The sequence below is a fragment of the Python bivittatus genome, unplaced genomic scaffold, assembly GCF_059951505.1.
Source record: "Python bivittatus isolate LINGU-HERP-01145 unplaced genomic scaffold, Pbiv_v1 ctg000480_np1212, whole genome shotgun sequence".
In the NCBI taxonomy this organism is placed as follows: Eukaryota; Metazoa; Chordata; class Lepidosauria; order Squamata; family Pythonidae; genus Python; species Python bivittatus.
In genome coordinates this window covers 14,128,166-14,154,071 of record NW_028277075.1, presented here as the reverse complement: position 1 = coordinate 14,154,071, position 25,906 = coordinate 14,128,166, and the positions used below count along the sequence as shown (strand labels likewise).

The 25,906-nt window shown below is 37.9% G+C and overlaps 1 protein-coding gene across 1 annotated transcript in view; it reads right to left on the bottom strand.

Annotated features, from left to right (window-relative positions):
* The window catches only part of PPP2R3C (protein phosphatase 2 regulatory subunit B''gamma), a 33,805-nt gene that overhangs the window by 6,863 nt on the left and 1,036 nt on the right, over positions 1-25,906 (bottom strand). Inside the window, exons 2-11 of the mRNA XM_007436796.3 lie at positions 24,804-24,931; positions 19,319-19,423; positions 19,105-19,217; positions 10,836-10,933; positions 9,122-9,192; positions 8,320-8,452; positions 6,590-6,645; positions 6,427-6,502; positions 1,699-1,835; positions 577-714 (exon numbers count right to left, since the gene is read on the bottom strand). Coding sequence (XP_007436858.1) covers positions 577-714; positions 1,699-1,835; positions 6,427-6,502; positions 6,590-6,645; positions 8,320-8,452; positions 9,122-9,192; positions 10,836-10,933; positions 19,105-19,217; positions 19,319-19,423; positions 24,804-24,931 — 1,055 coding nt within the window. The remainder of the gene's footprint in view (positions 1-576; positions 715-1,698; positions 1,836-6,426; positions 6,503-6,589; positions 6,646-8,319; positions 8,453-9,121; positions 9,193-10,835; positions 10,934-19,104; positions 19,218-19,318; positions 19,424-24,803; positions 24,932-25,906) is intronic.

Sequence of the window (25,906 nt, the reverse complement as noted above, 5' to 3'; positions counted from 1 at the left end):
AAGATGGTATTTCCAGTCTTAATATTTGCACTGATAGATCTCTGTGAAACTGTTGATTCATTAATCAGTGTAGTTGGGAAGTACTTATTTGCTGGGATTAGTAATCATTCTGTAATTTTTGTTAATCTGAATTACTTCCCAGTCAGTAAAAAAAAAAAAAAAAATTTAGAAAGGGCATTTTAAAATTCATACTAAAAGTTATCATTTAATTAGAAAAGCTTAAATTGCTATCTATCACTAGCAGTAGCTAAAAAACACGCTGTTGACCATTAGAGGTTATTAGCAACTCTTTCCTCAAAAAAAGAAGCTGAGTTTACTGATTCTTTAGAAAAAATCATATTTAACTACAATCACAGCAATATGGTGCCATTATGTAAGATGCTCTGAAAATTATTCTGAATTCTTTTTTTTTTTAATGTAAAATTTTAAATGTTTGTACTTTCAAAAAGTTGACAAAAACCTTATAATAAATAGAGGTACTTTAAAGCAATCACCAGCTGGTTTCTAAGCAAAGGCACAATGGTTATAACAACACATGTACAAAAGAATGACCTACCTTTACAAAAAGGGACTTACCCTAAAGAAATAATTAAGGGAAAAGACATTCAGGTATCCTTTGTTCTCTATATCAAGCAATTTGAAAATATACTGCAAAGCTGCAGGTTCCTTTCTGTTTTCTAATGCAAGTACAAAGTCCAAGTACGTCTTATAGTCCTAAAAGCAGATGCAATCATGTTTATTATAGTCCTCTTTTTAAATTGATTTTGCAAGCAAACCATAATTGGTGACTATTTCCTTGTAGGAGAGCAGTTAGTTTTTAGTGAAAGTCAGCATGAAATAGAAATGGCTGCTGAAGGAAAAAAAGTGAACAGAAAATGCTGTTTTACTGGCTAAGCAACATAGATTTTTATCAAAGCTACAAGAGAGTCGCTCAGAATTCAAATTAAACAAACAAATGTGTACACAGTAGATTAATCTATTGCTACTTGTCATTCCACTGATGAGAGCTGAACAGTTACTAGGTTAGGGCAATTTTAAAATATTGTTTAAGACATTCGCTATAAATGTTTTTTCAGCATTTAAGAATCATTACTGTTAATGGCAATGGTTCTACATTATAAATAATGTACAGAATTTGCTTTCTACCAGATTCTAGTTGTGTATAAGCCAGTATAAATTCTCTACCAGAAAGTGAATACATTTTAACAAGTCCTAAAAAGCATGTAGATATCCCATGTTTTGGACTACAGATGTCATAATCATTTTCTACAAGCCATGCTCTTGGGGTTGATAAGAATCAAAGTCCAAAACTCCATCTAGAAAATTAAAAATATGGCCTATATTAAAAGGAAATTCTATAATCCACATTAGATATATTATGCTTGTGCATTCATGTCAGTTAATTTCAGATTATAAATTGTTCAGTGTTCCTGCTTTTGGCAGAAAAAGGGAAATAATGAAGAACCTACTGTCCTCCCTTCACAATGAGGTTTCTTCTTCTCATTAAGAATGCAAAGTCAGTTATGAAAAATACCATGTGTGGGTTTCAGCTGCCAGTGAAATGTGAATGTTTCCTTCATTCTATTTAGTTAATATGCATTTTATGTTACAGCCTTTAGAAACTACTGGAGATCAATTAAAAAAGAAAACATTGTTTCATGAAACACAGTATACTACTACTATGTATGAGTGGAATACCATTTCTCCATCATAGGTCAGACACTCCTGGAAGACCCGGTCCAAAAAGATGTTGGTTAGTGTCCCTGTTCCATATCGAGATAATTCCTCTTTGCTAAGCATCCCATTGTGATCTTTGTCAAGGTTTAAATATTGGCCTGCAAAGGATGGGGAAAAGGGGGAGATATACATGAAAAAAGAGAGAAATGTATCTTCTGTGCCATTTTACAGTTAAAAAATAATGAGGAAAGATGTGTAACAAGCAATCTGCATTTATTCTGAGTTTCATGGTATAAACATATATACCATAACATATATATTATGTTTAATAGTAACCATATTATGGTTAATAGTAAAATGCTTATTGCAAACCGCTTGCTTGACCTACCATTGAAGTTAGAAGGAAGTGGGGGGAGAGAATGCCAGGTGCTGTTATCTTTACACAGGCATCTCCAAGGCCAAGCGCTGTGAGAACCGGAGCAAGGCGCGAAGAATTTCAAGCGGGAAAAGAGAAGAACAAGGGGGGGAGTTTGGGCTTAAAAAGGAAGGGTTTTGCTTTGTAGAATTAGACTCAACAAACTATAGTTGCTGTGCATTTCTCCCAATAAAGAAAATCTTTAATGGAACTGTTTGGTCTCCAGAGGATTTACTGAACTTTGGGAATGAGTGTGCAGACTCTGACACATTCCTCATACTACAGTACCACCTTTTAATCCCCTCTACAGACTGATTATTTGTACTCACGGAGCATGCTCAGCCCTGATTAAGCTATTCAAGTATTCTTCCCATTAAGATTTTTTGTTTGTACTTCTGCAAAATAGCACCAACAGCACCCAAAGGGGAGTTATCAGTAGGTTGTGTGAACAACCCCAAAGCTTATTAGATTACAAAAGCTTAAAAAAATTCTTAACATTGGGGGAATAAAATATTCATGAAGACCAAGCATGCCCAGTAACATACACAGACAATACCAAATGAAGACATTTTAAAACAAGCATTTGGTTTCAGCGCTTTGAGGTTTTGCCTTTTTGTACTTCTTTGAGCTGAGTAATGGTTTAACAATGATGGTGATACTGATTTTTATATTTATAATTTGTAAGCTGTTGGGAGTTAAGAGTTAACATAAACACTGACTGAAGATTAAGAGTTTATTATTTATTAACAGTAATTTTTATACTGCCATACAGTATTACCTGACTCTGGGCAGGGTACAAAAACATTACCTCTCCCCCCTAAAAGTAGCTAAACAGCCATTAAAGCAGTAAATATTAGATAAAGTTAATGTGAATGTCTCACACTGATAAGAAGAGTAGCAGCAGTTACCCAAACAGTTAACAGGTGTAATCTGTACCACCTTTATGAATCTCTCCCCTTTCTACCAAAAAGCATGAAAAAATGGACGAGAGTGATATTGCATTCTATATATCACCTGCATCTATTTATCTCTTATTTGAAAGTAAAGTATGTTCTGGTTTTTTCTGCTGTAACTTTACTCTTCCTTCTAATAAATATTACTAACCAGAACTCCAGGAGCCTTTTGCTCTGGATTAACTGTTTCCAGGCCAAATTACTGAGAGAGAAGTTTGATAGGTAAAAACTCCCATGACTCAAGCTTGGTTCCATTCTTGGTTTGCCACTGCCTTCTTCTGGTATGTTTTTTCAAATTCTCAGTCTAACTTGTAGCTTGGGATTTCCTGCTGGTCTCCCATCAAAGTACCCTGCTTGGCTTTTTCGAGAGCAGCAAAGGTTGGCTGGTACTACCCCTATTGTAAAGTTGATTATGACCAAGACATTATCATGTGAACACCTTAAGTCCTGCACTCCAGGGACTCCTTGGTATTTTACATGACTGGAAATCTGACTGAAGTATGGAAGTTCCAGAAGATATACATTTGCCATGGGGGTGGAGGAGAACCAAAGACTTCTAACTTGACACCCAACAAAAGGAGGAAGTCTTGGTTGTTACACTAAAAGTATGCAGAACGTACAGCATGGATGGACTTAGCTGACTATTCACACAATAGAGATGAAGGAGAATAGGCCAATATGATGAAGTAGTGGTGGCAGATATTGGTCCAGATATCCATTTGAGGAAGACAGTGGACCACAGGGAACTGCAGGAGATTGTGGATTCAATAACAGAGGGATAAGGTTTGTCTCACTATGACAATATGTGTCAAGTGTTAGCACAATTATATATTTCACAAGTATTCCTAGGGTGGTTTCAAATCAAGTTTGATCCTATAGTTTTCTTTTAAAAGAGGGAGTGTTGTAAGGCCATCCAGCATTCACAGAATGACAGCTGATTTCAGACATGGAATACATTTCTCAGGAATTACCTTTAGCATGTAGGCTGGCATTATGTACACTGGGGCAAAAAAGTATTTAGTCAGTCACCAATTGTGCAAGTTCTCCCACTTAAAAAGACGAGAGAGGCCTGTAATTTTCATCATAGGTATACCTCAACTATGAGAGACAAAATGGGGGGGAAAATCCAGAAAATCACATTGTCTGATTTTTAAAGAATTTATTTGCAAATCATGGTGGAAAATAAGTATTTGGTCAATATCAAAAGTTCATCTCAATACTTTGTTATATATCCTTTGTTGGCAATGACAGAGGTCAAACGTTTTCTGTAAATCTTCACAAGGTTTTCACACACTGATGCTGGTATTTTGGCCCATTCCTCCATGCAGATCTCCTCTAGAGCAGTGATGTTTTGGGGCTGTCGCTGGGCAACACGGACTTTCAACTCCCTCCAAAGGTTTTCCATGGGGTTGAGATCTGGAGACTGGCTAGGCCACTCCAGGACCTTGAAATGCTTCTTACGAAGCCACTCCTTCGTTGCCCGGGCGGTGTGTTTGGGATCATTGTCATGCTGAAAGACCCAGCCACGTTTCATCTTCAATGCCCTTGCTGATGGAAGGAGGTGTTCACTCAAAATCTCACGATACATGGCCCCATTCATTCTTTCCTTTACACGGATCAGTCGTCCTGGTCCCTTTGCAGAAAAACAGCCCCAAAGCATGATGTTTCCACCCCCATGCTTCACAGTAGGTATGGTGTTCTTTGGATGCAACTCAGCATTCTCTCTCCTCCAAACACGATGAGTTGAGTTTAGACCAAAACGTTCTACTTTGGTTTCATCTGACCATATGACATTCTCCCAATCCTCTTCTGGATCATCCAAATGCTCTCTAGCAAACTTCAGATGGGCCCGGACATGTACTGGCTTAAGCAGGGGGACACGTCTGGCACTGCAGGATTTGAGTCCCTGGCAGCATAGTGTGTTACTGATGGTAGCCTTTGTTACTTTGGTCCCAGCTCTCTGCAGGTCATTCACTAGGTCCCCCCGTGTGGTTTTGGGATTTTTGCTCACCGTTCTTGTGATCATTTTGACCCCACGGGGTGAGATCTTGCATGGAGCCCCAGATCGAGGGAGATTATCAGTGGTCTTATATGTCTTCCATTTTCTAATTATTGCTCCCACAGTTGATTTCTTCACACCAAGCTGCTTGCCTATTGCAGATTCAGTCTTCCCAGCCTGGTGCAGGTCTACAATTTTGTTTCTGGTGTCCTTCGACAGCTCTTTGATCTTGGCCACAGTGGAGTTTGGAGTGTGACTGTTTGAGATTGTGGACAGGTGTCTTTTATACTGATAACAAGGTCAAACAGGTGCCATTACTACAGGTAACGAGTGGAGGACAGAGGAGCCTCTTAAAGAAGTAGTTACAGGTCTGTGAGAGCCAAACATCTTGCTTGTTTGTAGGTGGCCAAATACTTATTTTCCACCATGATTTGCAAATAAATTCTTTAAAAATCAGACAATGTGATTTTCTGGATTTTTTTTCTCATTTTGTCTCTCATAGTTGAGGTATACCTATGATGAAAATTACAGGCCTCTCTCATCCTTTTAAGTGGGAGAACTTGCACAATTGGTGGCTGACTAAATACTTTTTTGTCCCACTGTATGTTTTAAATCTGATATTTATGGTCTCTGATGTATTGTCTCTATACAAGCTTTGTCCTTGTGTATTGCTGTTTCAAGTTGCACCATGTCCCCATTTTGTCATCTGCCCAGCATCTTGTATAATTTACTGAATTTGTCTGGAAGAAATTTTCTATAAGATGCTGTTTGTGATTTTAGCAGCAATTTATATTTTTATTTCACTCCCCATTAATTGTTTTTTGCATATGACTCTAAAGACAAAAAAGGAACTTTACATTTTCCTTATTTTTAATAAAGTTGATTTTAAAATATATCTTGGGCTACTAATCTAACTGCTCAAAGGAGGGAGGTCTGTTTCACCATTGTAAGTGCTTCAAACCTATAAGATTTTTTCTTCTTTTTGCATTATCACCATCATCATCATCACCACCACCACCACCACCACCACTCCTTTATATATTGGTGGGTAAGGCCATAGGCTCTGAGAAACTTATCTTTCCTACATGTTGGAACTAAGAGAGAAGATCCCGGGATAGGAATCATCCCAGGCGATTAATGGTGGTAACAGAATACTGAGCAAGGCACAAAAGTCTGTAAAAAACCAGGACTTCTGAAATGGATGAAACCGCCCATCTTACCTCACCTTCTAGGCTCTGCTACTATAACTTCCATTAATTCTGATGTAAACTTAGTAATTTATGTGCCCCCTCTTTGTGCCATGTAAAGGGAAATCATAGATCAATTAACAACAAAAATCCTGCAGAAAATTCAGTCCAAAACTATTTACCCATGCAACATACCATAAACCCTCAAAGCAGAAGGAGCAGAAAACCAATTTGTTTCTTGACTTTCTTTAGAAAGTTCTTCATCACGCAACTGAATGGATAAGGAAATATTAAGTTAGCTATCAACAAATGTAAAGAACAAACTCAAAAGTCAAAAGTGTATCTTAAAAATATCTACCTCTAGTAAGTCATCTAGGAAGCTGCAGGCTAAAATATCCTGTATTTTTATCTTCCCTGGAAAAGAAAAAATAATGCTTCTTTCACTAGTTAATGATTGTGATATTCTTAGGTTTAAGCAAGATAACACCCAGGTTATGCTGAAAGAAGTTCAAAAGAAGCCAACCTAAATTTTGACCTTCCATCAGCCCACGTTAGGGAAAATCAGAGATCTTTTAAAATTAATTTTATAAATAAATAAAAACATTAACACAATTAATGGATTAAACAATTGATTAAAAAGGTAACAGGAGGATAATTCTATGTATTACTTTTACCAAAAAATATTTATTTTTAACAAGAAAGAAAAATGTTCATGTCACGTTCATATATTATGTTGTTTTCATTGCTAAGATCCCCTAATATTGGTGAAATTTATTTAGCTGTTTATTTTTTCAAAATGTGTCTGCTGCCTTTCAGACAAAGCACTCTCTAGTGTTCCTGTAATACAGTAAGTAGGGGGGAAATAATTCCATTCACCAACAGATTTCTGTGAAGGAAAAATATTAAATGTCTACCCAATTGTGATGCAGCTTCCTTATTTCCCAAGGAGAACAGAATGGGGAACACCCATGGTTACATTGTGGAAAAGTCAGAATTGCTGCTGTAATCAGGACAAAGTTGCCAACTAGACCTATTCTGGAGGATTAACATAACAACTACAATCTCATGTATTACAAATATCCACAGAGTCAGGACTACTGCAGACGGGTATCAAAGGTGAAGGAACTGTCTTGAATATACAGTTTATTCCATTGTTAGTTATAAATGCTGTTTATGCCAGAGTAACCTAAACCAGTCAATTCCCATCCAAGTAAGTGCTTCTTAATTTACTTCAGTAAGAGATAAAGCTCTGCACGCAGAGCTTATTCCTAAGTGGAACGACTGCTGGTGTGGTAGCGAATGGTGAAATCAAGGGGGGGGGGGTTGGGTGTCATCTCAAAGTTCTTGTAAATATCTGTACTGAAGCCACAATAGTGCAACTATTTCCCACAAGCATCATCATCGCCTTCTAATTTGCCATCTCAAAGGTGATAGGAAAATGTGAATAAGAAAATACCTTTAACTTTTCATCTGTCAGTAGATGATAGCTTCAACATAGGAAAAAGCAGCACGGTGGTCATTGTGCTCCACATAAATCAAACAAGCCAACTGACAATGAAGATTTAGCTATTATATTGCTACAAAATGTGTCAGAGCAAAAACATACATGACAAATTAACTAAAAGAAACCCCTTCCTCACTGAAAGCTTCAGTCAAAAACTATGTTGGTACAAAGTCTTTCTTTCTACAAATGACATGGTTTTCCAGATTTATGGGCAAGCCTTCATCTCATCAGGAACTCACTATCATTAATACATCCAAGAAAAACTGGAAGCTTATGTTTCCAATTTTTACTAAATAGCATAATGCCTTATCTTGAGAAACTAAGTTAAGTCTTCATAGTTTTAGTAATTATGATTTACTAAAGCAAGATAGTTTCAAACTAGTATTATTCACTAAGTTATAGTTAAAATTAATAACTGAACTGTTGTTAACCCAAAACAAAACCTTTTGATCATTGCTTGATGGCTATATAAGAAAAGAAGGAGACCGGATCATACCAAAGCATAACATATTAACATATTCAAAACAGGTATGTATTTGTATAGTTTGGATTCAAATTAAAAAAGAGGGTTAGTTTAAACCTACCAGTTCTGAGAGGATCTAAAAAGAAGAAGAATTTTCTGACTGCAGTGCATACATAAAATGAGTAAAACGATTTTTCTAAACCATCCAGCTGTGGCAACGTGGGAATGAGTTCCAATATATAATTTTCTAAATCCTAGAAAATTAAACAAGAGAATGTATATTTATACCACAGATGTCATTATGATTGAATATGAAGCTTTTTACATTTATCCTGTAGTTTATAGAGAGAACAAATTGGACATTTTTTTTCCTCTGGGTGCTTTCTTTATTTGGATGCAAAAAAGGAATAGCAACAACTCTATACGGTCCTCTACTGACCCTGCAAGTCATGTAATGCACAGACGCTATGTATCCGTTCTCTGATGCATGCACAATTCATGGAGAGGTGTAATTGTCAAAAATACCTGGCAGTACAGGACTGTGTTTGCCGGAGCTGTATCACAGTATTATCCTGTTTAGTTCAAAGAAACTAAGTTAACTCCTCAGTCAAGATTCCTTGGAATGCAGAGGGGTTACTTATTACAGACATCAGTCCATAATTAATTAATGCTACATGAACAATACTGTCCCCATAAACAATTATAGTAAAATGTGATTTGTTTAATTTATTAATCAAATTTGTACTCTGTCGCAAACCTTACAGCATTCTTGGTGGCTTACTTGAAATCTTTTTGATTATATATAAACAGCTGATTTAAATATGTTCCCTTGAGCTGGCTCTTTTTGAATGAAGATAAAGACAACAGAAATAATTTCAGTTACACTAGATAAACATATCACATTATTATTATTCCTCACTTACTGATTCTCTGAGGTAACCTTGTCCAGCCACATCATATAAACTTAGGCCTATTCTTGTCTGGTACAGCCATACTGTGAAGCAGATTAAAAAAATACCCAATGGATTTCCAGACAAGTAAAATAAGGTATAGTAACAAATTGAAAGAACATTAGAAATATATTGATATTCATAAGCATTCCAACACAGACAACCTGATAATACTTCCTATTTAAATTAATTACAAATAAAAATTCTAAAATATCTTAAAGCAAATTCTACAACTTCAAATACCATATGTATATAAAGCTGCAGAGATACTGTATGTTACCTGGCATTCTTATATTTCAAACGACAAATCTCCTGAGATCCACTATGATCTCTGCCTTGCTTAACTGTTAGGCAGGATTGATGACCACCCTGCCATACCTTAAGATATCCAACTTACTCAAAAGACTCTGCCAAAAGCAAGATGCTTTATTTTATTTTTTTTAAGATCTTTGGATACCCTGGCTGGGTTCACAAATTAGCTTACATCTATACAACAAACCACAGTTAAACAAGCCATAATTTAACTCAATATGTGAACAAAAAATTAGTCCTACATGAAGTATTACTCTCCTCCCTGGAAGATGTATAGGATAAGAAAAGCATGCAGGGCTTCCAACCCTTTCATTACTAGGGGCCATAAGAGGCATTTTCTGTGCAATAAAATAATGTTTTGTGGCTCTTGTTCCTTTTTGTCTGCCCTAGTGTTTAAATCTCATGTCTGAATTTTTTCACCCATCACGGACATAGCTGATTGGTGCAATGTCATTGTTGTGATTCTGGCACATTTGCAGAGGTAACTGTCAACCATTGGTTGATAATTCTAATCCTAGCCCATTGGGTAGGGGGAAAAAAGCATGAAACAGCTGAAAGAAGCAGACTTAATTATTTGGTGCTTGAAACTCACTGGCACACAAACATTTTCTGGCAAGATAAAAAGAAACCACAGCTGGGTTGTGTTTGTTGGTGGGTTTCTGCCATCTCCTTGTGCTGGATCTGAATGTGTTTGCATGTAAGTTACCGGGAAGCAAAGGATAGGCTACATATGCTCTGCTCTGAGTCACGTGAACAGGAAGGGGGAGGCTTAGAATGGACTATTCTAAGCAGCTGTCCAACTGCCTCTCTCAGAGGGACACATTTTTTTCTGGAATTTTTCCTTTGCAGCCCCTACACATATCCAAACATTTTCAAATTTGATCTTTCCTTTGCTGGCTTCTGTTGTCATCATCATTATTATCATTATCATCATCATCAGTTATTATTACTATTTCCATATTTTTTCCAACATTCCATCGGATTAGAAAGAATAAAAATGATAGTGAAAATGTGAATAATAGTCATTATAATTTGCTACTATAACAACATAGTGAATGAATAATAGTATTGAGTTAACAGTGATAATAAATGAAGTAACTCAAGATAATGATGATGTGATTATTATGATGATAAACTTAATATTACATAATATTAGATTAAGAGAGAAAAACATGGACAGAATATCAAAGCAATACTGATTATCACTCATTTTGGTCTATGCACCCAACTTATACCCATTTCTAGGAATACGGTTCTCAATACAGTTTAAAACATAGAATGCAGACCCAACCCCCAACCCACTTCTACTTTATGGGATCTAGTAATATAATCTGTATTATTACAGATCTTGTTATAATAGGTTAAAAAGACTCACCTTTTCTCATTACATAATTGAAAAACTGCATGATAGATATTCTTCCATAAGGATCATTATGAAGTAATTTAGCAAAGATTTTAGCTGTGAAGAATTGCCTGTGAAACATAAATTTAGCACTGAAGTTTTTCACTTTTAATGTCTTTGCAGATCTAATGTCAGTTTTATAACATTGAAGTAATGAAAATGTGTATTTTAAACGTATTTCTGATATTCTGATGCAACTTGAGGGGAAAATTTATCAACCCACTTAACTTCACAGACTCATAACTATATAGAACAGAGGCTATAAAAGAAGGTACAATCTATTTTTCTTGTCTGAGCTAATTATTATAATCAATACATTCATATGTATGTGTGTATCTCGTTATTACCTTCAGGAGTAAGTAATATTATGTAAAACATAGAATCGAATGAGATGTTCTGAGGAAAAGAAATTAAAGGAGAAATAAAAAAGAAAAGGAAGAGAGCCAGTTTGGTCTAGTGGTTAAGGCTCGCGGCTAGAAACCAGGAGACTGTGAGTTCTAGTCCCACTTTAGGCACAAAAGCCAGCTGGTGACTTTGGGCCAGTCACTTTCTCAGCCCACAACGTCAAGCTCCAGCAACAAGCCGGTCAATTCCTGTTGTAACCAATGGATCAACATTTTGTTGATCTGAAAAAGCAGATCCTGCACCTGGGGAAAACTCTAGGAAGAGAAGAGAAGAGAAGAGAAGAGAAGAGAAGAGAAGAGAAGAGAAGAGAAGAGAAGAGAAGAGAAGAGAAGAGAAGAGAAGAGAAGAGAAGAGAAGAGAAGAGAAGAGAAGAGAAGAGAAGAGAAGGAACCAACACCTTTTACTATATTGCTCCATATCTTTCTTAACCTTGCAAACTATCTGTGCTTCTAGCATGTCCATAAATAGCTGTTTTTTAAACTTTTCACCTCTCTCTTTTTAAGAATCTCATCCACTCCCTCCATCCACAAAGAGTTCTCTTTCTTTGCAACCTATTTACTCTCATTTCATATATTTGTGCACTTTGATCCCCATTTATTCTTCCTGTATGACCAAATCATCTCTATGTACTTCCTTTGTACTGGCCATTCACTTTTATATTTAATTGGGATTAATTCATCAATTCATTCTTGACCCTGTCTCTTGTTTTACCACCAATACAATTTAAATAATCCATTCCCACTGCATTAAACTTTATATAATTCCCCTGATATATTCCAAATCTTACTTTAATGTAACATAGTATGCAGAAGCATAGCCTTATACACTGTTATTTTCATGTATTTCAACACTCATTCTTCACAACAGTCTACATACTGCCCAGTACTTTTCTGCCAGAATTACATCTTAAAATGTCTCCATCCATTTTCCCATCTTCAGTAAACATTCAACCAAGATACATATCACCTATTTGCACTATTTTTTCACAATTTATGTATAACTTGAAATTGTTCATCCCATTTCCCTATCTTTGATACATTAATGTTCAAATCCATACTCCTAAATACATCATGCAGTCTATCAAATATTCACTGCTAATTACAGGTAGTCTTTGGTTATGAAGCTATGACGGCACTGAACAAATGGTGGTTACAACCATTCCTTGAAGTTCCAGCCGTCCCAGCACCCCTGCAATCACATGATTGCAATCTGGGCACTTGGCAACTGGCTTGCACCTGTGATAGTTACAATGTCCTGTGGTCATGTGATCGTGATTTGCGACCTTCCCTGCTAGCTTCCCACAAGCAAATTCAATGGGAAAGCCGGCAGGGAAGGTCGCAAATCACTTGGGTAAGTCTCCCCCACCTGTGACTCCCACCACCACCTGCACACCCTCCCTGAGCCTCCCTGAGCTTATGCCACGCCTCCCCGCCACCCGCACATCCTCCCCAAGCCTCGCTGTGCCTCCCTGCCACCCATGTACCCTTGCACATCCTCCTTGAGCCTTGCTGAATTCACACGCCTCCCCTGCCACCTGCACACCTTCCCCAAACCTCACTGTACTTGTACCGCGTCTCCCCACCACTCGTGCACTCTCATGCATCCTCCTACACCCAGCAACAGCCACCCCAAGCCCCATAATGCTCACACCATGCCTCCCCTGCCACCCATGCATCCTTGGCGAGCCTTGCTGTGCTTGCGCCACACCTCCCTGGCCACTTGTGCACCCTCCCCCACCTGGCAGCAGCCACCCCAAACCTGCCATGCTCATACCATGCCTCCCCAGCCATCTGCACACCCCCTCGCTCCCTCTCCCACCTGGCAGCAGCCACTCACCTGCCTGCCAACCTGCTTGAGAGTCATCTGAGACTTGCAACTTCCTGCTGGCTTTCCCACTGACTTTGATTGTTGGAAGCTGGCAGGAAGTTATGAGGAGGTGCTCGCTTAATGACCCATGACCCACACTTAATGATGGCAATGGGGACTGCAGGGATTGCTGTTGCTAAGTGGTGCGGTTGCATGACGTAGTGCTTTACTACTGTATCACTTAGCAAGGGAAATTCCAGTTCCAATTGCCATCGTAACTTGAGGACTACCTGTATTCAAGTTCTCAGCTAACAAGATATTGGCTGCATGTAAAATATATGCACAATCACGTCCCTGACCAACAAACACACAGCAAACATCACTACAAGTGCTCCTTGAACATTTGTCCATTAATATATAAGATAATCCAGGGGATATTGCGTTTCTCCCTGCTCAACTGAACCATTTACTATATCTCATATATTCTAATGCATGCTTTCCTTTCATCATAAAACAACCTTATGACATTCAGCAACTAATCTTTATAGTCACGTAAAACATTATATAATTCACTCTTGTTTATGCTATTATATGCTTTCTCTGAATTAACAAACATGCAAGAAACTTTCTTTTTTCACATTCATTTATTTCTCAATGACCTGTCAAAATCTAGTCTGCACATCCACTGTTAGGCATAAAACTACATTTTATTTCCCCAAAATTGCTCACTTACACCCTTTTAGCCAGAGTTCTGCCAAACACCTTCCCAGTCAATAGTCACTCTTGCTATTTTTCCTTTTGTTTAAGGTAACAATAATGACATTCTTCCAATAATCAGGCATGGATGCAGTCTTCACACACATTCAACAAGTTGCACTGCCATTCTATAAGCAAACCAAATATTTCTCTAGTTATATAGCAAACATCTGCAGCCTTACCAATGTTTGACATTTTAACAGTATTTGATTTCCTTTTTATCATCTTTTCTTGGAGACACATTTACAGCATTCCATTTATGTATACATATATTTATTATGAATAAAAATAAATAAGGTTCATAATATTCATTTTAGATTTATGCTTTGATATATCATCATTCCCATATAGATCTTTAAAATACTTCCAGCATTCCCTTACTTCAGTTTCATTCCAGATCATTTCATTGCTTTTATTTTTAATTTTATTCACTCTGGTGTACTGCTTTTTATTAATTTCCAAAATATTTTTATTTCCAACAAAATCACTCTACATCTTGTTTCTTTTGATCTCAACCATTTCTTTCTTCTCTGACTACATTCGTTGCAATTATCTTTTTCTTTCTATACTCATTATATTGTATTCTTCTCTTGTCCTATAATCATCTTCTTATGTGCATTTTTTTTTATCCATTATCTCCCTGAAGTTTCCACCAAACATACTTTTGCATACTTTCCATTAGTGTAACAATTTTTTCACTCTCTTCCAAGCAGCTTCCACATCATCCTCTCTTATTTTTACTTTCCATTCACTCTGTTGGGTGATTGACAGATCTTCCAATATTTTTCATACTGAACTCAAACATTCTTTTCCTGTATTTATACTTCTTGTTACTCTTGTTTCTTTCACTTTCGTTTTCTTTCATGTCCATTTTTCCCAAGGTCTTCTTTTGAAACTACCAAAAAATAGTCTATTCCACATTCAGAACTTTTCATTAACCTTGTATTCTTCATTAATTCTCTCAATCTTTCATCATAAACCATCAGAACTGTTATGCTTTTAGAATGAAGTATCTTTCTAAATCCCACATTTATTCATAATGTTGTATAATTTCTCCTCAAACCCATCCCTAATTCTTCTATTATCACCATTCACTGGAATATTCGGAGGGACATGAAGACCTGGCTCTGCCATCTGGCCTGAGGTGGGGAGGGAGGTCATCAGATATGGGGTTGGCTAGCCCCCTAGAGGCCTGGTGTTGCTTCCATCGGCCTCCTGGATTTTTCCTTTTCCTTTTATCCTTTGTAAATGTGTCCTTTTAGAAATGTTAACTGTATATTGATTTATTGTTTTAATATGTTGTAAGCTGCCCAGAGACCCCCATTGGGGGGAGATGGGCGGGGACAAATTTAATAAATAAATAAATAAATAAATAAATAATGCAACTATCACCATCCTATGAACTGTTACTTTCATACATATCCACAACAACCTAGATGACTCCAACTCATACTGACGTATACTTTTGCCTTTTGTTCATTAATAAATGTATACCTTCACTTCCACAAATATATTCATCAGTTCCACTCCATAGATCAGACACCTTTATTCAAATCTATTACATCTTTTCCTTTATTTCATAAACACACTACATATTAGTTTTTTTTTTCATTCATTCATTCATGCTCTTTACCATTTACTTCTCTTATATCCCAAGTCACAACTTTCTATGTCACGGCTGTCACAAGATGGACCCATAAATATTGACAAGGTATTGTTCTACTCTCAACTACTGGAATTCACAAAAGGTTGTAGACTATGAAGTCATTATGGCTGCATATTACTTTCTATAATAGAGACAGTATGTCTCCCAGTACTAACTGCTTGAGAGATGCTACTACACCACACATCTTATCTGCCCCATTAGTCACTATAGAACAAAATGCAGGACTAGAAAGACCTTGATTTGATCCAATATAGTATTTTTTTCTTACACTGATAGAAATTTTAAAATATGCAAATACAAGAATTGCTGAAAAGAAATGCACTAATGCAAATTGTTTTGAAGTATTAAGAATTTCTGGACAAGTACATTGGAAATAGGTTATTGGACTGAAACTGCTTTGATAGCATTGCTGAATGACCTATACCAGAAACTGTATGAAGGGAGGCCAGCCCTACTAGTTCTTCTGTATATCCCAGTGGCTTTCACTATAACTGACTATTATATTGGAATATTCTGGTGGTGCTAGACTTTAGAAGCACATTTTAATAGTGTTTGATTTATCTGCAGGAGGTGGTGCTAGGGCTACTGTTCAGCACTATGGTTAATGCACTGTGGTTTTCCCCTACATGAAACTGATGGGAAGATCCATAGAGCTTTGTGGTGGAGTGGTATCTGCATGCTGATGACACCCAGTTCTATTCCTCTGTCTTCTAATTTCAAGGAAGTAATCCATAATTTTGAATGTAGCCTAAATTGAAAATGAACTGGATAAGGGATGACAAACAGAACAAACTGAAATGAAATTCAGACAAGATAGAAATACTATTAGTCAAATACTATTAGAAAATAGGAATTGGTATTCAGTCCATTCTGGATGGGATTACATTCTCTCTGAAAGAACAAATCTGCAGCCTGAGAGTGTTTGTTTATTATGTATCAAATTTGTCACCACCCATCTCGTTGAAACGACTCTGGGCAGTTTACTAAGCGGTTAAAATCAATTAAAATTACAATATATAATAATCTTAAATAAATAGAGAATAAATAGATCCAAGGATAGATGTTAACATTGGCAGTCACTTGGGGAGCATCATCAAGGTGCCAGCCACTCCCAAGATTGCGTAAGATTGTTATCACCCCACCCAAGCTGGCAGAGCCAGGTCTTTAATCCTTTCCGGAAAGCTGGGAAGGTAGGGGCCTGCTACTTCTCTGCGGGGAGAATATTCCAAAGGGCAAGGGCAACGACAAAAAAGGCTCTCCTCCTGGGCCCCACCAGCTGATGGGGTCCGCAACATGCCCTCTCTGACTGGGTGGGACAGGTTGATGTGATGAGGGTGGGACAGTCCCTCAGGTACCCTGAACTCATGCCATGTAGGGCTTTAAATGTAATAACCAACACTTTGAATTGGACCCGGAAGCAAACTGGCATCCAATGCAGCTCACGCAGTAAAGGTGTATTATGTGCCGTTCTTGGGGCAACTAAGATGTCTGTGTGGCTGCATTTTTAACCAGTTATAGCTTCTGGATACTCTTCAAAGGTAGCTTCATATAGAGCGTATTGCTATTGTCTAGCTGAGAGATGACCAGGGCATGCATGACTGACTGGAGAGCCTCCTGATCCAGGAAAGGGTGTAACTGGCGTACCATACGAAGGTGGGCAAAGGCCCTCCTGGCCACGGCTGCCACCTGCTCCTTGAGCAGGAGTTGTGAGTCCAGGAGGACCACCAAATTACGCACTAGGTCTGTCCAGGGCAGTACAACCCCATCCAAAACCAAGGATGGTAAATCCTCAGAAACAGAGGAGCTTCCAATCCATACCCACTCTGTCCTACCAGGGTTCAGCTGAAGTCTGTTGCACCCCATCCAGACTCTCACAGCCTCCAGGCACCCCAAAAGGGTGGTCATGGCATCACTCACTTTACTCGGGATGGAGATGTATAACTGGGTATCATCTGCATATTTTTTTTTATTTATTTATTTACTAGACTTTTCCCCACCCATCTCCCCACAATGGGGGATTATTGATGATACCTCATCCCATGGTGGCAGATGATCTCATCCAGTGGTTTCACGTAGATGTTAAAAAGGAGCTGAGAGAGTAACGAACCCTCGGGCACCCCACAGAGGAGGGGCGCGGGCTGGATATTTGTTCCTTAATATTTGGATTCCGAGGTGGTGGCTATAGCAAGGAATACATTTAACTGTTCCTGTAACTGTTCCTAAGCCAGATGAAATGGGTGTCAGTTATTCATGTCTTGGTTACACCTGATTTGACTATCCTTGAAGAATCTCCAAAAGCTCTATCTTTATAAAAAACATTGTCAGATAGGCTGCTAGATGGTGCACAATCATTTGGATCACATGATTACCTTATAAAATATTCTGTATTGGTAGCTAATTACATTCAGAGCTTAACGATCAGTCTCTCTTGTTAATTTGTCTGGTTTTAAGATTTGCAACAGGACTCATTTGTAGCTACTTTCAGAAGTCCATTTATTAAGCCTTGTCCTGCATTACTCCCACCCTACTGAATGCAGTTTTTTAGAAGCTGTGTTTGGTCCCATCTCTCTCTGCCTTTAAAGGATTAATACACATCTCTTCTGCTGTGCCTTTAAATGCCAACAATTTTATTATTTACTTTAATTTTTTAAAACATTTTATGTCTTTGCATTTATACTGAAAACTGCCTTAGGTATTCAGTTTCAACAGAAAGACAGAATATAACAAGTAAATAAATAAACCTGTCACCAGATTATCTGGTTTTGTACAGAAAATTCTGACTGCTCTCCCCAGAAAAGATGAAGGAATCAGAATTGATGGAATCAGCATCTTGGAGAGTAAAACAGATTAAATGAAAACAGCAAACATTTAAAAGTATATTTAGAAGAATTTTATGAGAAACTTCAATAAAATACACCCACAAGTTAATCTTAGAATTATTATGTTAGATTTTTTGTTTTAGCTTACATAAAATGCTTTTCTCAGTGTTTACTGCTAATGAGATTAGCAAATGATAAAACGTATCTGTCATAACCTTTTCTAAATATTCATAATAAAATAAAAATACAACATGAATCCCTTTAAGGGACTTAAACAGCACAATGAAGGATTGACTCTGTCAGGAATATAGAGGAAGATTTGCGGGGGACAACCTGGTTGTAACTATCAACATGGCCATCAATAACCATACTATATTTTTAATAGCTTTCTATTACACTAAATTGTACTATTAAATGCTTTAGTGATTTTAAATAATTTGTTGTACAAAAATGAAATCTCTTATAAAGTAATTTATAATCAAATAAACACACAAAACAAAGACATTAATACAGAACTAGTTTTACTCTATCTTTCTTTATTGAAGGGGAAACAAGTGTGTGTGTCTTTATTCCTGGGAGAAGGAGCGTGCTGGACAAAATGATTTTCTATCTGCCTCAGAACGTGGGAACCCTTATCCATGATATCATGAGCCACTCAGATGAAGCAGTGGTTAAATTCCATCCAGTTCTCCCTCCCTGCATTAAATCTCAGATATGAATATTGGACCAGACATAACTAAAACACCATGCAAATCAGGGTCTTGTAAGTGCCTCAAAATAAAAGTCTTACTTGCACTTGGATCCAGCTTTTTCACCAACTTTCAAGAAGTTTTCATAGTTAATCATTGCTTCATCCCCCATCATAGGTGGTGTCTGATGCTCATCCAAGAGAAACCACAAATTCTTAAAGAGGAGATTTAAAAATGATGAGGGAAATACTACATAGCGGACAATAACATTTTCAAAAAATTGATCTGAAATTAATTTTTTCAGTTTCTTCATACCTGCAATTCTTCATTATCTAGCAGTTCTCTACTTTTTCTCTGCAAAAAGACTGCTCTAGATTCTTCTCTTAATTTCTGTAACAATATTTCATCTTCTGCTGGCAGCTAAGAAAAGAAATAAGTTGTAATTTATAGTACAAGTATATTTTCAGACTTGTTTATATAAATTTATTTCTGCTACAGGAATTCTTAAAATACAGTAACTTTTTATATAGCTTGCTTGCTTTTCTTTATTTGATGGAGAGATTTTTGGCTGTCTTTTGCCCCTGCCTCATTATCCATTGTTGCTAATGAAGAACAAAGAATAATTAGCAATTGATAGAACTTGGCTTCTCCCATGCAGCTGTCAACAGTTGCTCCAATTTCTTTCTATAATCCAATAGGTATAAGTTTTCCTTTATAGCCAAGGAGTTTTTTTTACTGTTTTAAACAGAGAACAGTGCTGAAAAATAAAAAATGTAGAGAAAAGTAAGCTAAACAAGAAACTGAATATTACCACTTCCACAAAGTATGCCTAGGGAGTCTAAACTCTTAATGCAAATGAACACGTTTAGCATCCATTCTTTCTGTATCCAATACACCTTTCTCTGCTGTTGCCATTTGTCTTAGCAAGCTTGGAACTGAGGTTTCTGTAGCCTAATGTTCTCAGCTTACCATGTGCAATTCCCTAATGAGGTTGTTTTTAAATTAGCATTGCTATTCAAAAAAGAGCTGGAATGTTGTGTCCATGGCCTTAATTCCTTCTTATTTGATCAAGGAGGCATTCCATGGTTACCTCTCTAGCCTCTTCCCATTCTCATCTGTGCCATCCTGTCCACTTATGGTACTGATTTTCTAACTGCTTCTCGGTCTTGATATTTCAAGAAAAAAATGAGTACCCCCCCCCCCCGTTGGAAGGGAACTTTGGACATACCAAAACTAAGTGGCAGCTGAAACAGAGAGAAATGGAGTGTAACCTTTTTTCAGGCTTGTCTAGCACGTAACCTTTTCTAGTGACTGTGAGGAACATTGAGCTTAATGAGTGTTATGCTGAATGCAAAATCTGCATATACAGTCTTGTGAAAAAGAAAGTGCATCCTCTTTGTTTTCAATGGTTTTATGTATCAGGACATAATAAAAATCATCTATTCCTTTGCAGTTCTCAAAAGTAGGTAAATACAACCTCAGATGAACAACAACACATAACATATTATACCATGTCATCACTTATTTTACAAAAAGAAAGCCAAAATGGAGAAGCCATATATGAAAAACTAAGTACACCCTTACTGCTCCCATAGGTATGAAGAGGCTAAGTAGCAGCCAGGTGCTGCTAATCAAATGCCCTTGATCAACTGATCATCAGCAAGTGTGACTACCTCTATAAAAGCTGAAATTTTAGGAGTTTGCTGGTCTCGAGCATTGAGGTGTGGGTTAACACAATGCCAAAGAGTAAAGACACCAGCAATGATCTTAGAGAAACAATTGTTGCTGCCCATCAATCTGGGAAGGGCTATAAGGCCATTTCCAAACAATTTAAAGTCCATCATTCTACATGAGGAAGATTATTCACAAGTGGAAAACAGGACAGTTGCCAGTCTTCCCAGGAGTGGATGTACCAGCAAATTCACCCCAAGGTCAGACTGTGCAATGCTCAGAGAAATTGCAAAAAATCCAAGAGTTACATCTCAGACTCTACAGGCCTCAGTTAGCATGTTAAATGTTAAAGTTCATGATAGTACAATTAGAAAAAGACTGAACAAGTATGGTTTGTTTGGAAGGGTTGCCAGGAGAAAGCCTCTTCTCTCTAAAAAGAACATGGCAGCATGGCTAAGGTTTGCAAAGTTGCATCTGAACAAATCACAAGACTTCTGGAACACTGTCCTTTGGACAGATGAGACCAAAGTGGAGGTGTTTGGCCATCATGCACAGTGCTACGTTTGGCAAAAACTAAACACAGCATATCAGCACAAACATCTCATACCAACCGTCAAGCACAGTGGTGGAGGGGTGATGATTTGGGCTTGTTTTGCAGCCACAGGACCTGGGCACCTTGCAGTCATTGAGTCGACCATGAACTCCTCTGTATACCAAAGTATTCTAGAGTCAAATGTGAGGCCATCTGTCCAACAGCTAAAGCTTGGCAGACATTGGGTCATGCAACAGGACAATGATCCCAAGCACACCAGCAAATCTACAACAGAATGGCTGAAAATGAAAAGAATCAAGGTGTTGCAATGGCCCAGTCAAAGTTCAGACCTCAACCCGATTGAAATGCTGTGGCGGGACCTCAAGAGAGCTGTGCATAAACAAATGCCCACAAACCTCAATGAACTGAAGCAATGTTGTAAAGAACAGTGGGCCAAAATTCCTCTACAACGATGTGAGAGACTGATAAAGTCATACAGAAAACAATTACTTCAAGTTATTGCTGCTAAAGGTGGTTCTACAAGCTATTGAATCATAAGGTGTACTTAGTTTTTCACACATGGCTTCTCCATTTTGGCTTTCTTTTTGTAAAATAAATGATGACATGGTGTAATATGTCATGTGTTGTTGTTCATCTGAGGTTGTATTTACCTACTTTTGAGAACTGCTAACGACCAGATGATTTTTATTATGTCCTGATACGTAAAACCATAGAATTCAAAGAGGGCGTACTTTCTTTTTCATACGACTGTATAGAGTCCATTTGAATGCAAAGATACATGGGAATTCAATAGCATGCTAAGTTAGACTAAAACAATGACGTGCCAAGAGACCAGGAGATCAAAATATGACTGCTGGATAAAAGCACCAGGAGCCAAGCAGAATATGAAATTCCATGGCCAAGAACTGCCCAAAAATGGCTAGACATCCTCTCAAACTGTCTTTTAAATTGTAACAATATTCCATGACAATATTGATGAAACCCAGCTGGTCAGGGTCCAATTCTTTTAGGTTATTAAATAGGAGACAAAAATATGCTCTGTGTATATGTGTGCGTATAAGTATAAAAGCATCTCTATTCTATAGCTTGCCATTTTATTTGCTAATTTCTGCCTGTTGCTTCTCTCACTATCTTTTCTACATTGGAAAATCTTTCTGGTATCAAGGGGCTACAAGAAAACTTTTGGTAACTATCTGATTATTAATTAGATAACCTCCCTGCTTATATTGGTTGGGAAAATTGTGTTGATCAGTGAAGTGTACCTCTAATTAGGTGTGCTGGAACCGAGAAATGTACTAAAGGGACAACTATATTCAAGCTCCGATTCAATAAACCAATGCAGTTATTGTACTGTGTACCGTTGCCTTCTCTGGTGATTGTGCCCATTGGTGACAAAGTTCCTGAGAGGCGAGGGAAAGGGTTCCCTGTGTTTTCCTCCTCCCAAGACTCTCCCCACCCCATTAATATAATGCAGAAATGAGGCAGTGTGTATTTAATTAAGGATGAGAGGGCAGATCTGGCTTGCATTACTGAAACCTGCTTGGGGGGTTGGCACTAGCTGCAGCTCCAGTGGACAGAGGTATGGGGTAGTAATCCATGAAACTCTGTTGGCATCAAGAGATGCTACTCTGCTGATAACTGGATGTGAGACTTTGTGTAGTTGGGCCTGAAAGGGCTACTGGTTTGCTGCTATTGCCCACTACCATGCTACCCACTGGCATCCCTGCAAGGACTGCTTGACCTAATTGATAGGGTGGTGGTAGTGTTCTCCAAACTGGTGATATTCGGAATTTCAACCTACTTTTCCTTGTTGTGGGATCTGGAGCAGGAGTTCAGGGCTGTCATGACAATCATGGACTTGACCCAACTTATTTAGGGCCCAACACAGACATCACATGCTGGATCTGACTTTTGTTTTAGGAACAGGTAATACATGGCCTGAAAGTGGGGGGCATCAAGCTTAGCTCTTTGTTGTGATCAGATCATTCTCTGATTGCTATGGAGTTTCACAGTGCAAGCCCATTCCACAGTAGGGAAGGACCTATTAGATCCATTCAGGAACTTAATGGATCCAGTGAGTTTTCAGAGGGCACTTGGGGAGTGGAATTCCCAAAGATCTGGTGGGCAGCTCAGTTGAGGCTCTGGCTGTCCAACAGAAAAAGGAGGTGGCTATGGCATTTGAATGGACTGTACTGGAGCAACCTCTCCCTATTGCAGCTCCTTATTTTACTGAGGAACTCAGGGAGATGAAGCAGCAGAAGAGATACCTACAATATTGCTGGAGGAAGACCTGTCTCAAGTCTGATTTGACACTGGTAAGAACACATGTTTGAGCCTATATAATGGTGATAGGAGTAACAAAAAAGAAACATTTTGCTGTTCTCATTGTATCCATGGAATGCTAATCAGTGGTCTTTTTTAAGGCAACTTGTTCCCTTTTAGAGAAAGGTGATTGCCAAAAACATTTGAAGAGCTGCAGTGAAAAGTTCTTGCAGCATTTGGTGGATAAAACTGCTCAGATGTGAATGGAGTTGAACTCTAGCTGGACAGTACCAATAGAGAGGACTAGGGCTTTGTCCTGTGAAATGAACTATGATCAGTTTGAGCCTGAGAGTTCTGAGAAAGCAGGTAGGGCTTCTTTAGCCTCACCTTCACCACCTCCCTAACCCTCATAGTTAGTTAAGGCCTCTCATGAAGTAGCATGAAGTTGGATTCAAGCAGTAATCAACACCTGTGGGAGGGAGCATTCCATTATCACTTAAAGAATCTAGGTCCACCCACTGCACAAGAAGCATTCCCTTGACCCAACTACATTGGTAATTTTAGACTAGTCTCCAACCTTTGCTTTTTAGGCCCTACAACTCCAGAGGAGCAGATTATCTGGACCCTGGTAGTCAGGTTTCAGGTCAGGGTACAGCACAAAAACTGCACTGGTGGTGCTTGTGGATGACCTTTGGAGTGGACCTCTTTTACTTAGTTCATTAAAATGAGGTTTCACTGTACAGTACTACTGTATCATATTAGATGACCAAAGATGGAAGTATTAACAAGCTCAATTTACACTATATATTACAAACCTGTATGTGCAAGAATATTAAAACTTTACTGGATATGATGCAACTTAGATACAGAATTAATGAACTATTTTCCTGTACATGCAGTCTAAAATTCTGATTCCAGTCCCAGAGAACCTAACTAAAATAATCAAGATTTACCTCTTCCTAGTAAAACAAACAGTTGTGTCTGGCACTGTTGGTAGTTCTGCATATACAGAAATCAATTTTAAAAACAGTTTTGTGTAAAACAATGATATTGTTCTAGTATCTTGCTTTTGAAGAAGCTGAAATTCCTCTCTGATTATTTAGACTATTTATATCAAAACAACCAGTTTATTCCTGCAGTTTTTAAAGACCTTAAGTTTTAGAATTCTGAAACCAACTGAAATAGTACTCTAGATTGTTATATGGTTTTAATGATCCTGGGTGGCTTATTCTCTTTGTTAATTAAACTGTTTTACCATAAGAGTTGTTTGTGTGTCTTTTAAAAACCTTACATAGAGCAACACTAAAAACCTACCCTGTAATAAAATCGTGGTATGTTCATGTAGGAGGTACTGGCACTTTTTCTTCCTCCTTTCCATTCTAGGTAGTATTTTGTAAACAACTCCATCTCTTCATCCTTCAATTCTTGGTCACTCCTTTTAGCTAAATAACACAAGACAGAGTATAACTGCACATCATTTATATAGCCTACTTTAGTAAAACAAATTTCTGTAAGTAAAATAATTCTGATTTGAATCCTATACAGGTAGTCCTCAAGTCACAACTACAGTTGGGACTGGGATTGCCGTTGCCAAGAATGTGGTCATAAAGCATGATGTCATGTGACCACATTGCTTAGCAATGGCAATCCACGCAGTCCCAGTTGTCATTGTAACCCAAGACATGCAGATTGTTAAGTGGGAAGTGGAGGGAGTCCCAGTAAGGAGCTTGTTCCTTTATTGTTGATGGTTGATCCTAAAAGGCAGAAGCTGTCTACCACTTCAACATCTTCACTATCAGTTTTAAGGCTGTTTGTTGTACTTGTCATTAATTTGGTCTTCTTTATTTTTAATTTTAGTCCCATTTATTCCACTGTGCTCCTTAACATTTATTACTAGAGCACATAGATCCTTTGCATTTTCAGCTATCAGGATTGTGTCATCAGCATAGCGCAGGTAATTGATGTTTCTTTCCCCAATTTTAAAACCACACTCATCTTACAATCCAGCTTCCCTTAATATATATTCAACATATAGGTTGAATAAATAAGGGGAGAGGATACAGCATTGTTGCAGTCCTTTGCCAACCTGAAGCCAGTCTGTTTTACTATCTGTTCATACTGTGGCTTCCTGACCTGTATGTAAGTTTCTCATGAGGACAGTGAGATGTTCTGGGATTCCCATTTTTCTGAGCACATTCCACAGCTTTATGTGATTGACACAATCAAAGGTCTTTCTATAATCAATGAAGCACATAGTGACTTCTTTTTGGTATTCTTCGGCTTTCTCAATTATCCTGCGTACATCAGCAATAACGTCCTGTGTTCCTTGGCTTTTTCTAAAGCCTGATTGAACATCTGGCATCTTTTTTCGTGTAGAGCTCTAATCTGCGGTGGATGATCCTAAGCATTATTTTGCT